Source organism: Urocampus carinirostris, chromosome 13, assembly GCF_059441175.1.
Source record: "Urocampus carinirostris isolate Australia breed hairy pipefish chromosome 13, RoL_Ucar_1.0, whole genome shotgun sequence".
Classification (NCBI taxonomy): Eukaryota; Metazoa; Chordata; class Actinopteri; order Syngnathiformes; family Syngnathidae; genus Urocampus; species Urocampus carinirostris.
In genome coordinates this window covers 37,566,733-37,587,598 of record NC_142361.1, presented here as the reverse complement: position 1 = coordinate 37,587,598, position 20,866 = coordinate 37,566,733, and the positions used below count along the sequence as shown (strand labels likewise).

At 42.8% G+C, this 20,866-nt stretch overlaps 1 protein-coding gene across 1 annotated transcript in view; it reads right to left on the bottom strand.

Moving 5' to 3' along the window:
• The window catches only part of ptk7b (protein tyrosine kinase 7b), a 93,863-nt gene extending 75,316 nt beyond the window's left edge, over positions 1–18,547 (bottom strand). Inside the window, exon 1 of the mRNA XM_088351726.1 lies at positions 18,250–18,547. Coding sequence (XP_088207852.1) covers positions 18,250–18,346 — 97 coding nt within the window. The 5' untranslated portion in view covers positions 18,347–18,547. The remainder of the gene's footprint in view (positions 1–18,249) is intronic.
• Between the last annotated feature and the right edge of the window lie 2,319 nt (positions 18,548–20,866).

The following is a 20,866-nucleotide window of genomic DNA, read 5'->3' as shown; positions in this document are numbered from 1 at the left end:
GAAATAATAGCAAAATATGAAGGAGGGGTGCGAGTGTCTGATCTTGCCTGCGCCTTCTGCTGACCACAAACAAAGGTAAGAAATCTTATTCATAATTCTTTTCTTTATCTTTTTTTTTATTTTTACACGTTCATGTTAGCGTAATCTTTTGTACGGGAGATTACGATAACGCGAACGTACGATTAGCCTGGGTTAGCTTTATGTTTAGGTTGAACATTCAAGGTAAACATTGACGGTGTTGGAACGCAGCCCCCTTTCCAATGAACCGCTCACCACTTGTTGTGGAGACCCGGGTGCTAAATGACTTGTAAACGACCTGATTTTTTTATTTTTACACGTTCATGTTTGTGTAATCTTTCGTACGGAAGATTACGATAACGCGGACGTACGATTAGCCTGGGTTAGCTTTATGTTTACGTTAAACATTCAAGGTAAACATTCAGGGTGTTGGAACGGATTAAAACAATTAACATTATTTTTAATGGGAAAAATGATTTCGGTGATCGAACAAATCGGTTTTCGAGCAGGGTTCCGGAACGGATCATGGTCGAGAACCGAGGTTCCACTGTATCGAATATTTCTCCCACGGAGCAAAAAAAAAAAAAAACAGACTTTAAAAAAAAAAAAGAGTCAAGGCCTTTCAGAGAAATGAATTAACAACCAAAAAATGTGAAAAACAAAAATAAAAGATTCACATTCCACGGTCCAATCAAGCTAACGCAATCGAATTCCGTAAAAAGTCGATGGTTTACCACCCTTAAATGGTCTTTCTTGAACGCCCTCGTAAAAAAAAGACTGAAAACGGCCCTTTGTGTTCGGCAGTCTGGCACGGCAATTGAACCCGATCTGAAGCAAAGACACATTTTGGGCTAAATAAGAAGCATATGCCTCCACGTTCTCCGGCTAACAAGAACCACTTGTTCCTCGCCGAGGAATCATCGGAAGCCGGCCACCTAAAAGCAAACCTCTTTCGTCAACAGACCTTGACATCAGAAACGCCACAGGACCCACGTTAGCCTTGCTAGCATAAAAACCCCCCAAAAACTGCTGATTTAGTCAAGCTGCTTCACGGAAAATGTTCTGGGTGATGGCGTTTGAAGTTGGAGATGAATCAACGCTCTCCGTGACTGCAATTTACACAACAATTTACTGCTTCTTTCATGACGTCAAAAGTAGGTCATAATAAAACTCAAACGGAGCCGAGTGGGGGAGTTAATTAGAGACAGAAGAGCGAGATCAAGTCGAGGACAAGAAGTTCTTTGCAGTTTTGATTTAAGGAGACACAAACGGAAGAATTTCCTCGCAGTTGTATGGTAAATCGTTTAGCTTCGGGTCGTTTTTTTTTTTGCTGACGCGGAAAAACGTACACAAACGGGAGACGAAAAAACAAAAAAGCCTGTACTGGATGTACAAGTGACACCAGGATACGACATGAATCTGAAGTGGGGATCGCAAAGTGAAATGGCCATATAGCGAGGGTCAGAAACCTATGCTAATTAGCGAATGCGTTCCCAGATGAAAACAGTAAAACAACAAAATAGTATATAGGACAGGGTTGGGCAAACTTTTTGAGTCTACCAATACAGTCTTGAATCCGATACCTCGGCAATCACAGATCCCTTAACCATGAACATCGTCGAGGCACCATTTCCTGTGGAGTGCCTTGGGCAATTACATTCCTCTCCAGGCTGACTTATTGTAGATGGATAGATAGATATTTCTTCATCCCCGTAGGGAAATTCACACTTCCAGCAGTATCCTTTTGTTGTTTATTAACTGATTAACAGGATGGCCTCGGGGTGCTGTGTTGTAGTTTAGCAACAGCGGAGTGGATGACGTCACACGCTAGGCCAAAAGTTTCACGTCCCTGCAGCAGATGGAAATCTTTTGTGCTCAGGGTTACACCACCTCGTGTTCACGTAGATAGCGAGTCCGCCTCCTATCCGCTTCTCGCAGGCTTTTGTGTCTCTGTCTGCCCTAACAGCGCTGAAGCCGTGTAGATCCACGTTAGCGTTCGGGATGCTAGACGTGATCCACGTTTCCGTTACTGATACCCAAATTCTTAAGTATCAATTAATACCGATAGCAAATACAGACGCTCCCCTACTTACGACTTCCGAAAAACGGTAGATACAAACACTTTTTTCAGGATGTCGCTGTAAGTTAGATTTTGTATTGTGTGCACCTTTTTCTGAGTACAGGACAGTACTGTAGGTGGAGCTGTGAGGTCATCCAGCATCCACCCCGAAACAGAAATCCACTTCCTCTTTAGCTCGTGTGAAAACATTCTAGACTGTGTCTCCAGCGCGCTAAGAACTTTGACATTGTTTAACATCTCGTGCATCCATTGTATAAGGTTGGTGTGAAGTGTAAAGAAGAGGCGAGCCGTTTCTTTTGAAACGAAAGTGGAATAAGAAAGCTTGATGAGGTCGAGAAAACGGTCGGAACGCTTTTTTCCGGACACTTTTTACCATGGAGGAGGACGTCTTGAAGCGCATCTTCCACAAGTAAGTTTAACTTAACTTTATAGAGCATATTATTTTATGAAATGTTATTTTTATTTAGTTCAAAACAATACAGGTTACTTATACAAGCCTTACATACATTCCATACAAAATAGAACACTGTAGCAACTTACGAACAAATACAACTTACGAACGATCGTCCGGAACCTAACTTGTTCGGAAGAAGGGCAGCGTCTGTACATATACCACTACTGCATAAAACGTATTCTTTCCCAAAATTACTCATAAGTTGAAAGAAGTATCTATAAATATCAAGATACTTCCCTTCATAATTGCACTTCTTTAAACAAAGCTGGCAACAAAACAAAAATATACGTCCCCGAGCGACGCAGTAAGTAAAGGTACAATTACCCTAAGCATAAATGAGCACTATGCATTTGCCGATTATTACGATCACCGTCTGTTTTTTAACGGGACGCCATATTGTTACGAGTCGTCATTGTCATCCAGTGAGGCCACAGCTCTAGGGGGATATGAGTCAAGGCAAGTCATGTTTATTTGTTTGGACCTTAATCATAAAGAGTCTCAAAGGGCTGCACAGACCACACATTATTGCAAACCACAGACTATTATGACACCATCCCCTGATCTAAAACCTACAAGAGGGCAAGGAAAAACTCAAAAAGTTTAGCATGAGGAAAGTCAGGTCATGTTTATTTGTATCACGCTTATTCACAGAGTCTGAAAGGCCTGTACAGACCACACATTATTGCAAACCACTGACTATGATGACACCATCCCCTGATCTAGAACCTCCATGAGGGCAAGGAAAAACTCAAAAACCTCAACATGAGATAAATGAAGAAACCTTGAGAAGGGTGAGGCTGTAATGGATGTTGGAATAACAAACAATACACAGATATTGTCAACATGAATTATAAGATATAGAATATAAGTGTGTTTTAAGCTTGGGTTTAAACATTTCCACTGAGGTTGCAGATCGAATCTCAGGGGGAAGAGCATTCCACAGCACCACTGCCCGGATGGAGAACGCTCTCGAACCTGCAGGTTAACTAAAATCGGAGTAATGAGGTCAAACTGTCAACTTTGAGAATGAAGAATGGGGCGTGAAGTATTTTAGAACATATCTGCATGATCGTGGGGAGTAATGCAACACAATTTGTGCCTAATTGGAAAAAAAAGTCATTTGTTATCCCTTTAAGTCAAGTCAAGTTTTCTCCATCTGCACTGAAATCTGAGAAGGCTTTTTGTGTCGTTTGATTTGAACTTCTCTGTGACCCCGTAACCTGGTTTTGCTCCTGCGTGGTCTCGATGTCCTCCAGCTGCTCGAACTGCCGGGACTCACGGATACGATTTGAGGACACCATCTAACACTGTCCATTCGCGAGACCGCATCAGTGGCATTGCTCACAATGACCACCCAAAAAAAAAAAAAAAAAAAAAAAAAAAAAGGTTTTTGCCCAACCGGCACTCGAAAAACACAAGTCGAAAGTTGAAAAATGGACTGATCAGGATCCAGGTTTCAGGGTTGCTTTGTACAAAACGTCCCAATCTCTGAAGTTCAAAACACATGACGACAAAATTTATAGCTTACTTTGGAACCAATTTTTCGGACAAAAACCTCTAAATGACTAGGCTATTAAACAGAACAAAGCTTTGTGGTTTCAAAATAAATGAACCAGATTTCCGGATTCTTGTTACAGTATTCTCCTACTTGGGGACTTTGCCAAGTCGTTTTGGTGTTAGGGCAGCACGGCAGCGCGGTGGTTAGGCAAATCCAGCTACCAACCTTCCTGTGTGGAGTTTGCATGTTCTCCTCGTGCTTCGAGGGTTTCCTCCCACATCCCCAAAACATGCACGTTAGGTTAACTGTTAAAATGTGAATTTCCCTTCGGGGATGAATAAAGTATCTATCTATCTATCTAACTGACCGGTCCAAATTGTCCCTAGGTGTCAATGAGTGAGTGAGTTGTCGGTCTCTGTGATTGGCTGGCGAACGGTTCAGGGTGTCCCCTGCCCACTGCCCGAAGATGGCTGGGATGGGCTCCAGCACCCCCCGCGACCCTACTGAGGATAAGCGGTGGAGATAATGGATGGATGGATTTTGGTGTTAAATGACACAATTTTGGAGTATTTATTTTTCATCTTAAACAGAAAGACCCATTTTCCATGTATTTTGGGGAAAACATCATTTGTGGGCAGTTGCTTTGCACCCCAAAAGATGATTTATTTATTAAATGAAATGATGAATTATTTTCAATCAAATTATTTTGATTGCAACCTTTTTAAATTAATTATTCAATTTAATATATTATATTTTTATTTTACGTATTCAACGTATTTTGTATTTAATTCAAAGTATTCATTGTATTTTTTATTCCGATTTAGATATTGAATTTTTTGAAAATGTTCATTATTTCAATTAGTGTAAATGGTTATTTCAATCCAAGAGTGTATGAATGGGTGGGTGTGAAGCACATTGTAAAGCACTTTGGGAGGTCATCAGTCACTTGAAAAGCGCTATATAAAGGCAGATTATTAACCATTTACAGAATCTAATCGTTTTTTTAGATCCAAATATTGTCGAAATTTTAAGATTCGAATTCATATACTGTACATCCATTCATTATCTGCACCACTTACCCTCAATAGGGTCGCGGGGGTGCTGGAGCCCATTCTAGTTACCATTGGGCAGTGGACAGGGACACAGTTTAACAAGGAGACGGACAACTTCCTCGCTCATTTACACATAGGGACAATTTGGACCGGCCAATTCACCTGACATTCATGTTTTCGTAATGTGGGAGGAAACCGGAATGCCCGGAGGAAACCCACTCAAGCACGGGGAGAACATGCAAACTCCACACAGGAGGTTCAATTTCATGACTTCAGAACTGTGCCGCACACGCGCTAACCACTGCGCCGCCGTGCTGCCCCTATACTGTATATGTCCAGTGTATCCCTGTCTTTTTTGTATTTATGATAAATTTGCCTGAAAAAAGGGTGACCCAGTATAGGGAGTAGCATTTACTTGATTTTCCATTCCCATTCTTAAAAAGTAGACAAAACAAACTCATCTTTTTTGGCATTCAACGTTCCCAAAATCCTCCAAGGAAAAAAAAAATCCATAAAAGGAAAAAAGCGTTTAGTGGCTGCGGTCTGCAGTCTGGCAACATCTTCTATCTATGTCCAGCACCATTTGCGTGCACCGGGGAGCATCTTTCATGCTTCCTCAACTGGAAACTGTGCCAGAAAAAAAAGGATCAAACAAAAGGAATAAAAGCTGCAGGACATCCACTCTTGTACTTGGGGGAAAAAAAAAGAGAAAAATTGATTTAGCTTCTACTAAATCGGCCTCGGAAAATTACAAACGTCTTGTCGAGTGCTGCCCGGGTGGACTTTTTCGAGGAATGAAATCAAAGTCCAACTAGATCTGGGGGCCATTATGGATTCGAGCTATTTGATCTAACTTGGGAAATAAGAGGAGAAGTTGTAGCTGGCGCGTCAACATGAAAAAGATTTCTCAGATTCGAGTAGCGCTTAGAAAAGGGGTCCTCAACATGGTGCTAGCGGGCCGAGGAACACATGAGGAGCATGCAACCCCATAGGAAAAATTGCTCACCATAATAATCACCTCATTATGAGAACAAGTAATGGAACAAAAATGTTCAGTAATCATTCAATCAAAATTACTTTTATAGGACACTCATCTTATACTGGATAGAGCTAACCAAAATAGAGACCCCTCGCGACTCCGGGCTTCGTTTAATCACTCCTTTGCATTTTTTAAAATAAATTGTGGTTACTGTTTGTGTATGCGAGTCTGATAGTCTGGTGTGAGCTGTCAATCAAACAGCCAGGGTGGGCAAGCGCAGTCAAAACAAGGCGGGAAGGGCTGCTAGCTATTTAGTATAAACATAATAATAATAATAATAATTTACTTCTTATTGTCATTCTTGTGCCCATGCACACAGAACGAAATGTCGATACATCTGACCCGCACAGTTAAACTGTAGCGAGCCGATGTAGCCGCAGCCGAACAGGGCGCCGCCATTTTAGACCCAACTGCTGTGTTGGGAGTCATTAGGTGACCAAACCCCCCAATTCCAACCCTTAATGCCGAGCGCCAAGCAGGGAGGCAATGAGTACCAATGTTGTAAGTCTTAGGTATGACTCGGCCGAGGCTTGAACCGGTGTCCCAGTCTCGGAGCGGGCGCCCTACCCACAAGGCCACCGAGCTGGTTTGTGGTTAGTGGCTCATTACATTGAAAAGAAATTCATCAATTCAATCGGACTCTTAGGAAAGTCAGAAGAACAGATGACTATCGGGTTCCAGAAGCAACACAGGCGGCGTCTGAAGCGGTGCTCCTGGTCCGCCAACTGCTAACAGTTTGACTAACAACCCTCCGAAGGACCTGTATCTTGCCAACGCCAGGTCCATTAGCCATGAAACAAATGACATGGAGCTACAAAGTGGGATACCTCCACATTTGGGACTCTTTTATATTAATGATTGCAGAAATCTGCCTCTATTCGAGGAAATCTGATGCCAGCGCACAGCTAGCCGGCCGCTCTCTAAATTGCTTCCTTGAACTGCAAGGAAAAGTCCTCTAAATTAGTCTTTTGATTAATGACAATAAAACCAAGGGTCCGAGCATTCTGATTTCCCCATGGGAGTTGGGGGGTGATAAAGCCTGGACGAAACAGGGGTGGACTGGGTTTTACTCATACCTGAAGCTGCGTGTGCATTTGAAAAAGGTCCTCCAATTTTGTCTAACGACAATCAAACCATTCATTCAAGTGCTTTTATTTGTTGTGTGAAGTTATTAAAATATATTTGAATACATAAAAAAATATATATTTTTAAACAACACTATTTTGCTTGTTTTAAGTACTTTTCTTTCTTTGGTTGGAATTGAAAAGGAAAATCAGGCCACAGATAAAAAAAATATATTTTTAAAAATAATATAAAATAATATTTTTCTATTATTTTTTTAATTAAAAGTCATATTTTCTTATTTGAAGTATTTTTCTTTACTAAATATTTTAGTTTAAAAGAAATAATACTTCTTAAATTTTGGCTTATTAACCAAAGAAAGCAAATGGCAAAAACAGTTTTCCGTTTAAGGAATAATTGTATTTCTTTTACATAATTCTAACCTTATTTTCCCAAAGAAAACTATAAAACAAATATTACTGGACCATTATGCTTGTTTTAAGTATTTTTCTTTCTTTGATTGTTGTTGTAAACAAAAATGGAGACATGAAAACAATTGACTTTCGCGTTTCTTCTTTTATTTCTAACTATAGCATCCAGTTGTAAAAACAGTTGTCGGTATTGGTCTACAGAAGCGAATTCCAACAAGTAATGGAAGAAAACTATTACTACTGTTATTTTGAAAACCATAAGAACATTTAAAGAAACCATTGCACTGAAACGTCTAAAAAGCTACTCAAAAATCAAAATCTGCCTCCTGTTTGCTCCTGCGAGGTTTTCATTGTGTGCAATTGATTTTTTTCAACATTCCTGAAGCATTGACCTCTCTACATCCTCCCGTTTGGAGTTTCTCCGCACCACAGGAAGCAAAAAAACTCTGCCGCCGTCTCCACAGGGACACCCCGACATATGTTGTGACCTCACGTCTATGAACCCAAGACCTCCGTCCACATGTTGGTCCACAATGCTGACGATAAAGCTACAAAGCGACCCTGAAAGAGCAGCCGGAGATGCTCATCCGCTGCGACGTCACCACAAAGGAAACATCCGCAACACTATCTGGAATATTCCGAAGCTGGGGGGGGAATTTCGGACAAAATACTTTGGCATCGCTCGTCACTTCTCCCGATAAAGACAGGAAATGTTGTCCTCCATTGTAGGACCTCAAACATTTATCCACTGGAGAAATTTCACCTACTGATAGTGGTAGAGGATTTATTACTTCACCAAGAAATGACTCATAACGATTTTTAAGATATTAGCTTACATTAGCTACACTTATTAAATAAACCATGCGATCTTTAGAAAAAATAAGCAGACCAAAAAGACTAAAAGAAAAGAGACTTAAGAGAGCCATCAACACAGCCCCAAAAATAATGGGATGCACTTTGCCCAGTCCGGAGGGCATTTCCAAGCGCTCACTACCACCAAATGTGTAAGACAACTTACATTACCGACTCTTTATGTAACATTAAATAACACATTCCACATTAGGGTCACGGGGGTGCTGGAGCCCATCCCAGCCGTCTTCGGGCAGTGGGCAGGGGACACCCTGAACTGGTTGCCGGCCAGTCGCAGGGCACACAGGGACAGACAATTTGGACCGGCCAATTCACCTGACATGCATGTTTTTGGAATGTGGGAGGAAACACGAGTTCCCGGAGGAAACCCACGCAAGCACGGGGGAGAACATGCAAACTTTGCACAGGAAGGTTGGTAGCTGGATTTGAACCCTTGACCTCAGAACTGGGCCGCACACGTGCTAACCACTGCGCCACCGTGCTAGTCAAAATAGAGACTCGAAAAAAAAAAACCTAACTGGAAGCTCCCCAATTTACTGGAACATAGTTCCTCATTGTCAAATTTCAGACACTGATGAAATAATAACAACTAACATTTGGACAAAAAATAAAAACATGAAAAAAATTGTGATTTAAAAAAAAAAAAAACTAAATACAGTAACGACACAAAACACTAAAGTCAAATAAGAGCCTCAATTCTTCCTAATAAACATTTTGCCGACAGCTCCGTTCAGAACACTTGGAGAAATGATCTTGTTTAATTTCATTTCCAGAATAAAAAAAACCTTTTGAGACCGCAAAAAAAAAAAAAAATTTAGAGACAACAAAATGAAATATATTTGATAAATACAAAAATGATAGCATCTAATATGTCCTTCATTTTTGGCTTAAATGGCGAGGAAGGATGGAGAAAGAAGAATGCAAAAAACAGGAAGCACCTGTGTGGGCAACCATCACTCACTTGTTTTTGTTTTTAGGGGGTAAAAATCCCTAAACAAAGAAGAAGGATTCATCTTCTTTTCATGTGTAGGAGTCTATTGGTTATGTTTAGCACATGAGAATAAGTTAGTGCCCTAAAAAGCCTCCGCCGTCTGCTGAGACATTGCCCGAAAATGAACTCCATTCTATTCGGCCAAAACTGATGTTTGAAAAGACGTACTCCGCACAATGTTCTGCAAAGCGACAGCCGATTGATTGAACGCAAGGTGAAAAGGAGTGCGAGTCCCGCCGTAGGGAGACCAGAACATCGGGCCAGGGACTTGCTTTCATTAAAATCGCAAAAAAATAAATGAACCGGGTGGGCAAGGAGATTCTCTCACTCTTGTCGTAATCGCCTTTGACAAGTGGAGCACGACGCTGGACATAATTTTGCAATGGGACAAAAACCAAACACAATAAATCATAAACGGTGTTGGGAATGACACCGTTATTTAAAAACAAAACAAAAAAACCACCATTAAGTAACGGCACCGTATTTGAGTAACAGGGTCATGTTACCGTTACTGACACACCTGATGCGGTTTTCTGCTCTCTTCAGAGTTGTTTACGTCACGTCTTTTAAGATCATGTCACTATTCAAAACAGCAACTACCATAGAGTTAGCTAGCGATTACCAGTGTCTGAAATAACCCACTGCCCGGACGCCCGGGGCGTGCATCTTTTACGTCGGGCGTACAACTTACACAACGTCTAGCAGGCTGACAACTTTTTCAAATATTGAAAATAAAACGTTTCATTCCGATTTCGAAATCTTCGTTCGTTTTGGAAATTTCAGAATTTCGGTTCGTTAGGAAATTTCGGTTCATTTGGCGAGTTGCGTACTCGGCAGCCAATCAGAAGCCTGCATCGAATAACTTCGTGCTCCCGGTATTTCCTGAACATTATACGGTATATTCCAAAGTAGACGCACAGAGAACACAAGAAAAGAGGTTAAGTGGTTTGAAATCGAGCCAAAACCTGGTGTCCGCTAACTTTTTCTCATGAGTTTCAGACACTGCTGTGCATCTCAATTTTGCACTCGATTACTGAAGAACGGAGTCAAAGACCATACGATGTGTTACCTCACCTGTGCATTTTACCTCAAAAGGTTTTAACCTCACAGGCTGAAATCCTGCTCTGATACAGTTCTTTTAATAAAGGAATAAGGAATAGACTGTTAAGTTAATCATGATTTCTTGACCTATTATCATGGTAGCATATATTACAGAGGGGAAAAAAAGACAATATATTTGTCAATTGGGTGTGACAACTGCAGACTGAGGAGATCATTTCTTCCTCATGCCATGAAGCTCTTTAACTCCACCCGGGGGAGTAAAAGCCCACATTAAACCCCACCCCCACATTTGCATATTACCCTATTTTTATTACAGTGTGTATTTTCCGTAGCACTATTTAAATACTATACACCAAAACGTAATATTGGGTATTTTTGTGTTCTATATCTTTATTTTTCAACACAAGGATACTGCTGGAAGTGTGAATTTCCCTACCGGGATAAATACAGTATCTTTCTATCTATATCTATGTAGATATTCCTAATTGTGACATTGCTATGCACCCACTTGTTTTTTTCAACAACTCGATTCCATTTTTCCTCGGCACAAACCGCCAGCAATTTATCCGTCAACGCGGCAGACGCAAAAACAGCCCCGGGCCGACGTGGAGCCGCTTGACCTCCTGCACTCGGGGATCAGACGGTGCGGAAACCCCCCCGAGACCCCCCTTCCCCAATTAAACAGCGACAGCCTTCTTCTTCCTCGGTGTCACTCCGCCTGTGGCCCGACGCGCTGATGAGTTCATTCAGGCCGGGCGCACAAAGAGTTAATAAAGGATGGCCGGATTATGCAACCGGGAGCGCGGCCAGACGCCTTTCTACTCCAATGTTGTCTTTCCAAACCCCCCTTGAAGCCCCCCGGCTGGAAGGGTGGCCACATTCCTGCGCCTTTCGATCTGAAGCTCGGCATCACAAAAGCGGAATTGTGCCACGCCGTGAGCCGGATGGCGTCATCGGCGTCCGCATTTCGGGAAAGGGGCGTCAAAATAGTGAATAACATCCTATCAGTTTCTCTGATGTTTTAAAAAAATGTCAAAAATTTTCCATGACAACATATATTTATAGGGTTCCTAAAGCTTAAGGCAGGGTCGACCAAACTTATCAGAAAGAGGGCCAGATTTGGTTAGCTGAAAATGTGTGAGGACCGACTACTCAGCCCGGCATTCTTTGAACAGTCTTTAAGGAATTCACCCACCTTTCCTCCGCGTTTGTTTCCACTTAGTTTTTTGCAGTCAGCATGTTTGGTCTAGCAGTGCCTCTTGATATTGTATTGTTTGAAAACAGCCAGAGACTCTCGGCAAATTAGGTGCAGTTGTTTTGGATCGCGGTGAAAAAAAAAATAGTACAATTTCAGCTTGTCCTGAAAGCGGCCCTCACAGTCAACTTTCCTTTTTTTATTTACAGTCGCCATGTCGGAAATCTAGCCATCTATCGATCTACCTTGGTCATATCCCTCAAAAGGGGTGACCGACAGCAAGACAAACACGTATACAAAAACAAGGAAAAGAAAAATAGGAAAAAGTAGCAAAAAAACACAAAAAAATGACCACGGCCAACCTAAATACCCTAACACCCAAACAAGTTAGGCACCTCGGCACCTAAGTTGGTCTTGCTTTCGTCCCTCCAGATAAGGCGGGCATGTCACTCGGGTCAGGGTGACACAACACACTCTTTTGTTCAACAGCAGGGCCCGACCGCTTTCACTGGTTTACCCCTGCCGCATCATACAGGTGCCCTGCCCATCACTTAGACCGCGTCCAAACATCCCACTATCCTTTCACAATCATTCCTATCACCAACAAGAGCTCTAGCTTCCACTATTTTTAGACCTCTCTCCCACAGTGCACTCATAACACCATCCATCCACGTCAATCACGGCCTTCCTCTCGGTCTCCTTCCACTGAGTTCTGCTCTGTCGATCCGCTTCAACATTTGCTCTTCATCCACCCTCTCCATGTGTCCAAACCATTTGAGTACTCTCATATCCACAAGCTTGCTCAAGAAATAGGGTGGGCTAAACTTCTCAGAGCAAGTCAAGTTTATTTGTGATGCCCTTCGTCACAAGATGTCTAAAAGGACTACACAGGATATAGAATGACACCATTGCCTGATCTTAAACCAACATGCGGGCAAGGAAAAACTCAAAACCTCAGCCAATGGCAAGTGGCCTAAGAGCTTCTGGCATTATCTGGCGAAATGGTAATTTTGGGGGTACAAATTTTATACAGAGGTCAACATTACTAGCGGGTAACATATCATCTAGTTTATGACAGAGGCCGCAGACTAGTAAAAATTGGATAGTGGACCATAACTGGCCCCCAGGCCGAACGTTGGACATGCCCGGTCTACAGGATTAAATGGACGATGTTTTTGCAGCACTACTCACTGTACATACACGTTACAAAATGCTCCAACATTTCTTTAACTACAGTGAAAGGGGGCAATCCTAAAATGGGCAATAGAAGCCCCCCCCAACCCTGGTCCGTCCTAACGGTACCTGGCTTGGCTCTATTCAAGCGTGGTGTAAACAGCCGGCAGACCCCCAAGACCCCCCCCCCACATATACAGAGCTCACATTCATCCCAAAGTGGGCAACCCCAGGAGCTTGGCCAAGGGGGGCCACAGGAATACTTTAACTCAAGGGGGTAGGGGGCTTTACCCCCAACCATTTTGACGACACCCAATGCAAATGCGTTTTGATGCTTCAGTAAAATTTGCCGTTTTATTCCGATCAACGCTGTTCGATTGGGGGGGGGGGGATTACACACAAAAAGATCGGGTTCCATTTTGTGGAGAGGGGGGGCGATCACTTCTCAAACGGGGGCAAAGACACCTCCCTCAACCGAAAAAGGAGCCACCATTCAAAAGACTTTCTTCTCAATTCGGAGAGTAAAGAAAAATCCCAACAAGAAGCACGTATGTTTTTTGTTGAAATCGAATCGAATTATACAAGTACAGTGGAACCTCGGTTCTCGACCATAATCCGTTCCAGAACCCTGTTCGAAAACAGATTTGTTCGATCACGGAAATCATTTTTCCCATTAAAAACAATGTAAATCGTTTTAATCCGTTCCAACACCCTCAATGTTTACCATAAATGTTTAACGTAAACATAAAGCTAACCTGGGCTAATCGTACGTTCGCGTTATCGTAGTCTTCCGTACGAAAGATTACGCTAACATGAAAGTGTAAAAATAAAAAATAAGATAAAGAAAATAATTTTGAATAAGATTTCTTACCTTTGTGGTGGTCAGCAGAAGGCGCAGGCAAGATTAGACACTCGCACACCTCCTTCATATTTTGCTATTATTTCTTTCTTAAATGCAATAGTTGTACGCACTACTTTTCTTTTTTCACCTGTAGCAACTTTGCTGCTTGCACTGACTTTCTTCGGAGGCATAATAAGGGGCTAAAACACCCGTACGCCGCTCAGCATCGCACCCTAGCGTACGCGCTCACGCATTACCGGCGTTCAAACTCCGATTTTTTTGACCGAACAGCGAAGCAAGAATTTCTCTAAATTTTTGGTCGGACTCCGATTTGTTCAAACTGAGAGGCGTTCGAAAAACCGAGGTTCCACTGTATCGACGCCATGTTGCCTTCCCTTGCGGATTGAGATCCATGACGGAAGGCAGAAGCACCCAAGCAGACAGCACTCGTTGAAAGAAATACCAACAACCGCGACAGAACAGTATAACACTTTTTCACCATAGGGACTTATTTCAGGGCGATGGGCAAGGTTCTAAGCCAGGTTTGGACGGCAATGAATATCTTCAATGAAACGAGAAACGAACGTTCGGAATGATAAAAAAAAAATAAAAAAAATGTCATTTGACCCAGGACAATAAATTTCAATTTCTATACAAAGTGCAAAGCTCCTGCCCCTTACTGTTCAATGACAATCCCCCCAAATTTAGATAAAAAGTCCTTTTGGTAACATTTGCGCAAGGGGGGACATTTCACGGCAGGGGTGCATTTTTCAGCACAGCGAAGCGCACCAACGCATGTGAGCTCCGAACAACCGGTAAACATCCAGACTTTCAGAAGCTTTCGACAGCACTGGTGTATGGGGATACTCCATTTACAATATAGTGGTACAGGTTGAGTGGGCTGAAGTCAGGCAGACTGAAGGATTCGGTTAGTTTTGTGAAAATGTCCGGAGGAAGACTGTAAAGGAAGATAGCTAGCCCCGCTAATGCTATCCTCAGTTTCTTTTGTGCTTTCCGACAAAGTGAGCCACCTCATCCGACAGCTGCAGAATATTGGTTTGACAAGTCATTGCCAGTGGTGTTGAATAAAACAACTGTTTTTGCTCCCTATAGTTTACTGGCCTCGTCCACTGTTTACTCCGGCTTACTACCGTCCGTCATGGCGTCGTCACGTGGTTAGGTCACATGTGTGCAAAGGGTCACTAGGATTGGAGGGCTGCACGATTCACCGGAATCTGATTGATATTGCGATGCGACATAGTGAGATTGTGTAATCGCAAGACACTGCGTTTTTTTTTCAAGGATTTACAGTTCCATGTTTGTGACTGATGGAGCGTTTGGCCAACCAGAATTGTCACAGTTCGGATTTTACTGGCGCCGGCCAATCAGAGGCGAGTTTTTAACAGCTCTAGCCAATGAAGGCGAGGCAAAGTCTGCGAGCAGCTCACTGACACACGGCCGCGAGTGAGCATACAGCAACCCTAACTAGGCTTCCCAGAAGAGGGCGCTCTTTCTTAAAGTTTAAGAATGATTCTATGATCAAGTACAAAACTAGTACAGAAAATTCCCTTTTCTTTTGAAATCGACATCGAAATTCCATTACTGGTCTGAAAAATACTAATTAGTTTATTTCCCAAACTGTGCAGTCCTATTTGTTGGTATCAGAGTGGTATCGGTATCCAACTGCAACATTACCCAAAAGTGAGACATCAGATAGTATTTCCGAGTAATACCTAATATGATGAACAGCACGTATATTTCAGGCAGACATCTGATAGTGATTTCAAAATCAAGCAGTATCAGCAGGATATCAGTATCATTACTGCAATTCGAGTATATTTAAAAGGTTATATCAAATTTGATCATTATGCAAAGTAATGTCAGACTAAAGCATAGTGTAATGCTTAATACAACCAACAGGATGTGAAATTTCTGCTCATATCACATTGAGTAATATCGATATCGGGTACGATCGGTAGAGTATCAGTATCGATATGGGTATTGTATGTGAAAAGTTGTATCAAATGGTATCATTTCCCAAAAGCAATATATTAGATCGTATCGTAATGCCCACTAACGTGTATAGTTTATGCTGATGTCGGATCAGGTAATATCAGTATCAGGCGGTATCAGTATGTGCGAAAAGTTGTATCGAACCATCATTTCCCAAAAGTCTTATATCACACTGTATCATAGTTTAATGCCAAATATTACGACCGCAGAAAGTATTTTTGAATGCAGATATCGAAACGAGTGTTAATATCATGCAGTATCGGTATGGTATTGCTTTAAATACTTGAATACTGGTATCGTATGTGAAAAGTCATTACCCAAAAGCAATATAACAAAAACGTATGATAGTGTATTGTGTAATCTAACAGCACAGTAATTGTATGCTGATAAATATCAATATCAGGCAGTATCAGTATGATATCTCATCTCATCTCATCAGCTGCACCGCTTATCCTCAGTGGGGTCGCGGGGGTGCTGGAGCCCATACCAGCAATCATCGGGCAGTGGGCAGGGGACACCCTGAACTGGTTGCCAGCCAATCACAGGGCACACAGGGACAGAGAACTCACTCGCTCAGTCACACCTAGGGACAATTTGGACCGGCCAATCCACCTGAAATGCATGTCTTTGGAATGTGGGAGGAAACCGGAGTGCCCGGAGAAAACCCACGCAAGCACAGGGAGAACATACAAACTCCGCACAGGAAGTCCGGTAGCTGGATTTGAACCCACACAGGAGGTTACCGAGACCTTAGAACGGTGCCGCACACGCGCTAACCACTAAATCTCTGAATCAAGTCAGCCAGCAAGAGACGTCTTTGGGACGTCGAAAATTGGGATAAATTTCGACTCAATTGAGCCCTCCAAATGGTGAGGACCTTTTTTGAACCAAATAAAGACGTCTTTTAAACGGAACCATGGGACATTTTAACGTATTTTCAATGTCTTCGAAATGAGTACCCTGAACAGTCGTCACTGTTGAAGGATTTTATACATTGGACTATAAAGGATTTTATACGATTGAATACAAATTACATTTAATGCAAAAGATATTCACTGGGCTGTGGTGCGAGGTCAGGGCACCCTGGTGGAAAATGTTGTTTACAGGAACGGCGGGAACGGGACATACAGTTGATAAGATAATCAGCACATCCAGACGCTGGTGACGCGGAAAGGCCCTGATGACGTAGAAACGCTCGGTGTTGTTTTGAGTACCCCAGACATCGGGACTCTTTTAGAGATGATGAAGCCCAGGGGGCTTCCTTGGCGCGCCCATGGGAGGAGTCGGCACGCCATTATGCGGGGAGAAGATGGCCAATAGAAGAAAGCTAAAGGACTTGAGAGAAAGGCTTTCCAGAGACCCCAACGTCGCTAATTTGGCCGTTTTCGATGGAGTACACTTAATTAAATCTCATCTCATTAGCTGCATCGCTTATCCCCAGTAGGGTCGCGGGGGCGCTGGAGCCCATCCCAGCAATCATCGGGCAGTGGGCAGGGGACACCCTGAACTGGTTGCCAGCCAATCGCAGGGCACACCGGGACAGACAACTCGCTTGCTCATTCACACCTAGGGACAATTTGGACTGGCCAATCCACCTGAAATACATGTCTTTAGAAAGTGGGAGGAAACCGGAGTGCCCGGAGAAAACCCACGCAAGCACGGGGAGAACATACAAACTCCGCACAGTAAGTCCGGTAGCTGGATTTGAACCCACACAGGAGGTTTCCGAGACCTTAGAACGGTGCCGCACACGTGCTAACCACTGCACCGCCGTGCTGCCCACACTTAAACTGTTAATAAAATTAAATCTGCCCTTGTGTGAAAATGTCGGCTTTCTTGTTTCCCTCAAGAAACGAGCGCGCATACATTGTTGGGTGAACGTAGGTTGTGTTTGGTTAATGGAGTCAGATAACTAATTCGAACAATTTGGTAAACAGTATTTTTGATATTTAATTCCCAACACTGTGTGTACCTTGTTTTAGATGTCAACCCTTAAAAAAGTCTTAAAAATGAGGTCATTTAAACCAAATAGAGATATTTTTAAACACCTTTTAAGCATATAAGAGCGTATCATTGTCTGTAAATTGATATATTACTTCTAGACGACAGACTTTACACTAAATGCGGTCTAATGTGTTAAAGACATGATTTAGACACAAATAATTGCGTTTACTTTAGCCTAGCCAACAATTTAGTCGAAAAATAAGTCTTAAAATATAAACAGTTATAAAATAAAACGCCTTTCAACCAAATGAAGACGTTTTCTGTGTGGAATTTAAGCATGGCGTTAATAAGGCAGGATAATTCAATGTTCCTCCATTAATGACGAATAAAAACTTTTTTTTTCTTTAGCCTATAAAGTATACTAAAAGCTCGAGTTCTATATTTAAACTACTAAAACAAAGTTGGACCTCATTTCTATTACATTTGTGTACAAGTAATTCCGAATGAAACGAAGCGAGCGACCAACCTTGAACGCAGATAATAGCCAGAACGAAGAGCGGCCGTTGGTGGACTTTTCCGCGGGCCTCCCCGCGTCGATTCTCGGCTGCCGTCGTTGGATCCATGACCCTATCCCGGAGCTCGGCGGCTCCGCGGGGCTTCTCTACCGACCCAAAGTTTGCCCGGAGGACTTGTGGGAACTGAGAGCGGTTGTGGACTCGAGAGAGAGGGGGGTCCGTAGGATTCCGAAATTGTCCGCTCCGGAGGTTAGAAGGGGAGAAGCGAATTTCCACGCCGAGTTTGATTGGTAGGGTCCGGCCAAGTTGGCTTCCTCACGTTCCCGGAGTGATTGTCTTCATACTAGTAGGACAAAAGCGCCATAGTGAGGCATCGTGTTTCCGGTCGGGACTTTCAAAATAAGGCTTTGGAGTAACCCCCCCAAGTGATTTAGGATATGGTACGAGTGGCATCTATACCATGGGTGTCAAACAGGCGGCCCACGGGCCAGATCAGGCCCGCTAAGGGATTGAATCCGGCCCGCGAGACAACACTCAGAGAAGCGCAAGAGAAAAACAAGCTGCAGGTTGAAATATGTCAACTTGATGTTGTCAAAGCAAGGTGCCTCGAACAAAGACACTGTACTTGTATTTATTTTTCTCTCTCTCTGTCTCTTTCTCTCTGTCTCTCTCTTCCACACATTTTCTCCCACTCTCCGTCTCTTTCACTCTCTGTGTCTCTCTTTTTCTCTTCCTTTGTTGCTCTTTGTCTCTCTCTCTGTGTCTTTTAACCTCTTTTGCTCTAACTTCCTTTTCTCTCTTTTCTCTTTCTCTCTTCATACCTTTCACGCTTTCTTCTCTTTTCTCTCCTTCTGTCTTTCTATTTCTATTTGGATTTCTTTCTTCCTCTCCTTTTCTTTCCCCCCTCTCATGACTTTTTATCTTTAGTTTCTCATGCTCCCTCCCTCTCTCTCTTTTTCTTTCTTTGTCCTGCCCTCTCTCCTTTTCCCTCCCTCTTTCTCTTATTTCTTTATCTCTCTTTTTCTTTCTCTTTAATCTACTATTCCGGCCCCCGACAGAATGTTTGTTCTATCGTGTGGCCCCCCGAGTTGAAAAGGAGTTTGACACCCCTGATCTATACTGCAGTGGTTAGCATTCGCCTAACACGTAAAACGTCCCCGATTCGAGACCGGGTGGAAACATATGTTGCCCAAGACACACCACAGGAAATGATGCCCCTACCACCTGTGTGGTTAACCAACCTTTAGGATCATCACGTGTCATTGTGAAGGTCCGGCTCATCTCTGAAGAATGGGATGACGACACATTGCACAGAAGAACGACGGTGACCAGATGATGAAGGTGCTGTATCTGAGTCAGATCAGGTTTCTCCTGCTGCTGTTTACCATGGAAACCAGTACCATCTGCATACTTGTCAGTCTCCACAACTCCATGCCCTTACAAACTGTTGTATTTTCCCTTACAAAATACAAATGTGTTTATTTATGTAGTTTAACATGTTATATTGTACATGTGTTTCCTTATATCATATATATTGTTAATGAACATTTTGTTGTGAGACACTGAGTTGCTCGACATGAATGAGCTTTATTAACAAAAAGGTTCAAAAATGAAGTCGCTTGGACGTTCACTGTAGAAGGAAAAAATACATGCAAATAAAATTAAGTAGAATAATACATTTTCTTATTCAAATTATGAATTCATTTTCTGCATGGAATTATTGTTGGTAATATACTGATTAAAGGGATAACCACAAACCTGTCTTTTTTCATTTTCTCCTTTTATACTTTTTTTCTGAACTTTTTTATACAACATAATAATTCGTAATATAATGCATCAAAGCAAGTGAGCCGTTCCAGAGCCGGCTCTCTTTAATGAGTTGAGCCGAAAAAGCCGGTTCTCTAAAAAGAGACGGACTTCCTTTCACTACATAACTACCACATGAAATCCGAGGCGGCAGACGCATGCGCACAGTAGCATCAAACCGCTCGCTTCGTTTGCAACGGAAAAAAAAAACGATACCGAGATAGAGGCTACCGCGGCGACCTCGTTTGACTTGATTGACTTGCCGTGTATACCGGATGGTATCCATAATGGACAAATTTGCGTTTTTCCGTACAGATTTTCTTGTACGTCGTACACGTCTTAAAATGCATCATAAACGTACTTTGTACGGCAAAAACGTACAGGTTGACGGGTATGTATCTGTTTCATGTGGGGGATCGAACCTTTGCCCCAAAAGAGCCTGGCACACCACAGGAAGCTGTGCCCCTATGACCCGAGTGGTTAAGGAATAGAATATACCTTTATCGTGGGGCAGCACGGCGGCACAGTGGTTAGCGCATGTGCGGCACAGTTCATGTCTTGGGGACCTCCTGCGTGGGTTCAAATCCAGCTCCAGACTTCCTGTGCGGAGTTTGTATGTTCTCCCCGTGCTTGCGTGGGTTTCCTCCGGGCACTCCGGTTTTCCTCCCACATTCCAAAAACATGCATTTGAGGTCCAAATTGTCCCTAGGTGTGAATGAGTTGTCTGTCCCCGTGTGCCCTGCGATTGGCTGGCAACCAGTTCAGGGTGTCCCCTGCCCACTGCCCGATGATTGCTGGGATGGGCTCCAGCACCCCTGCGAC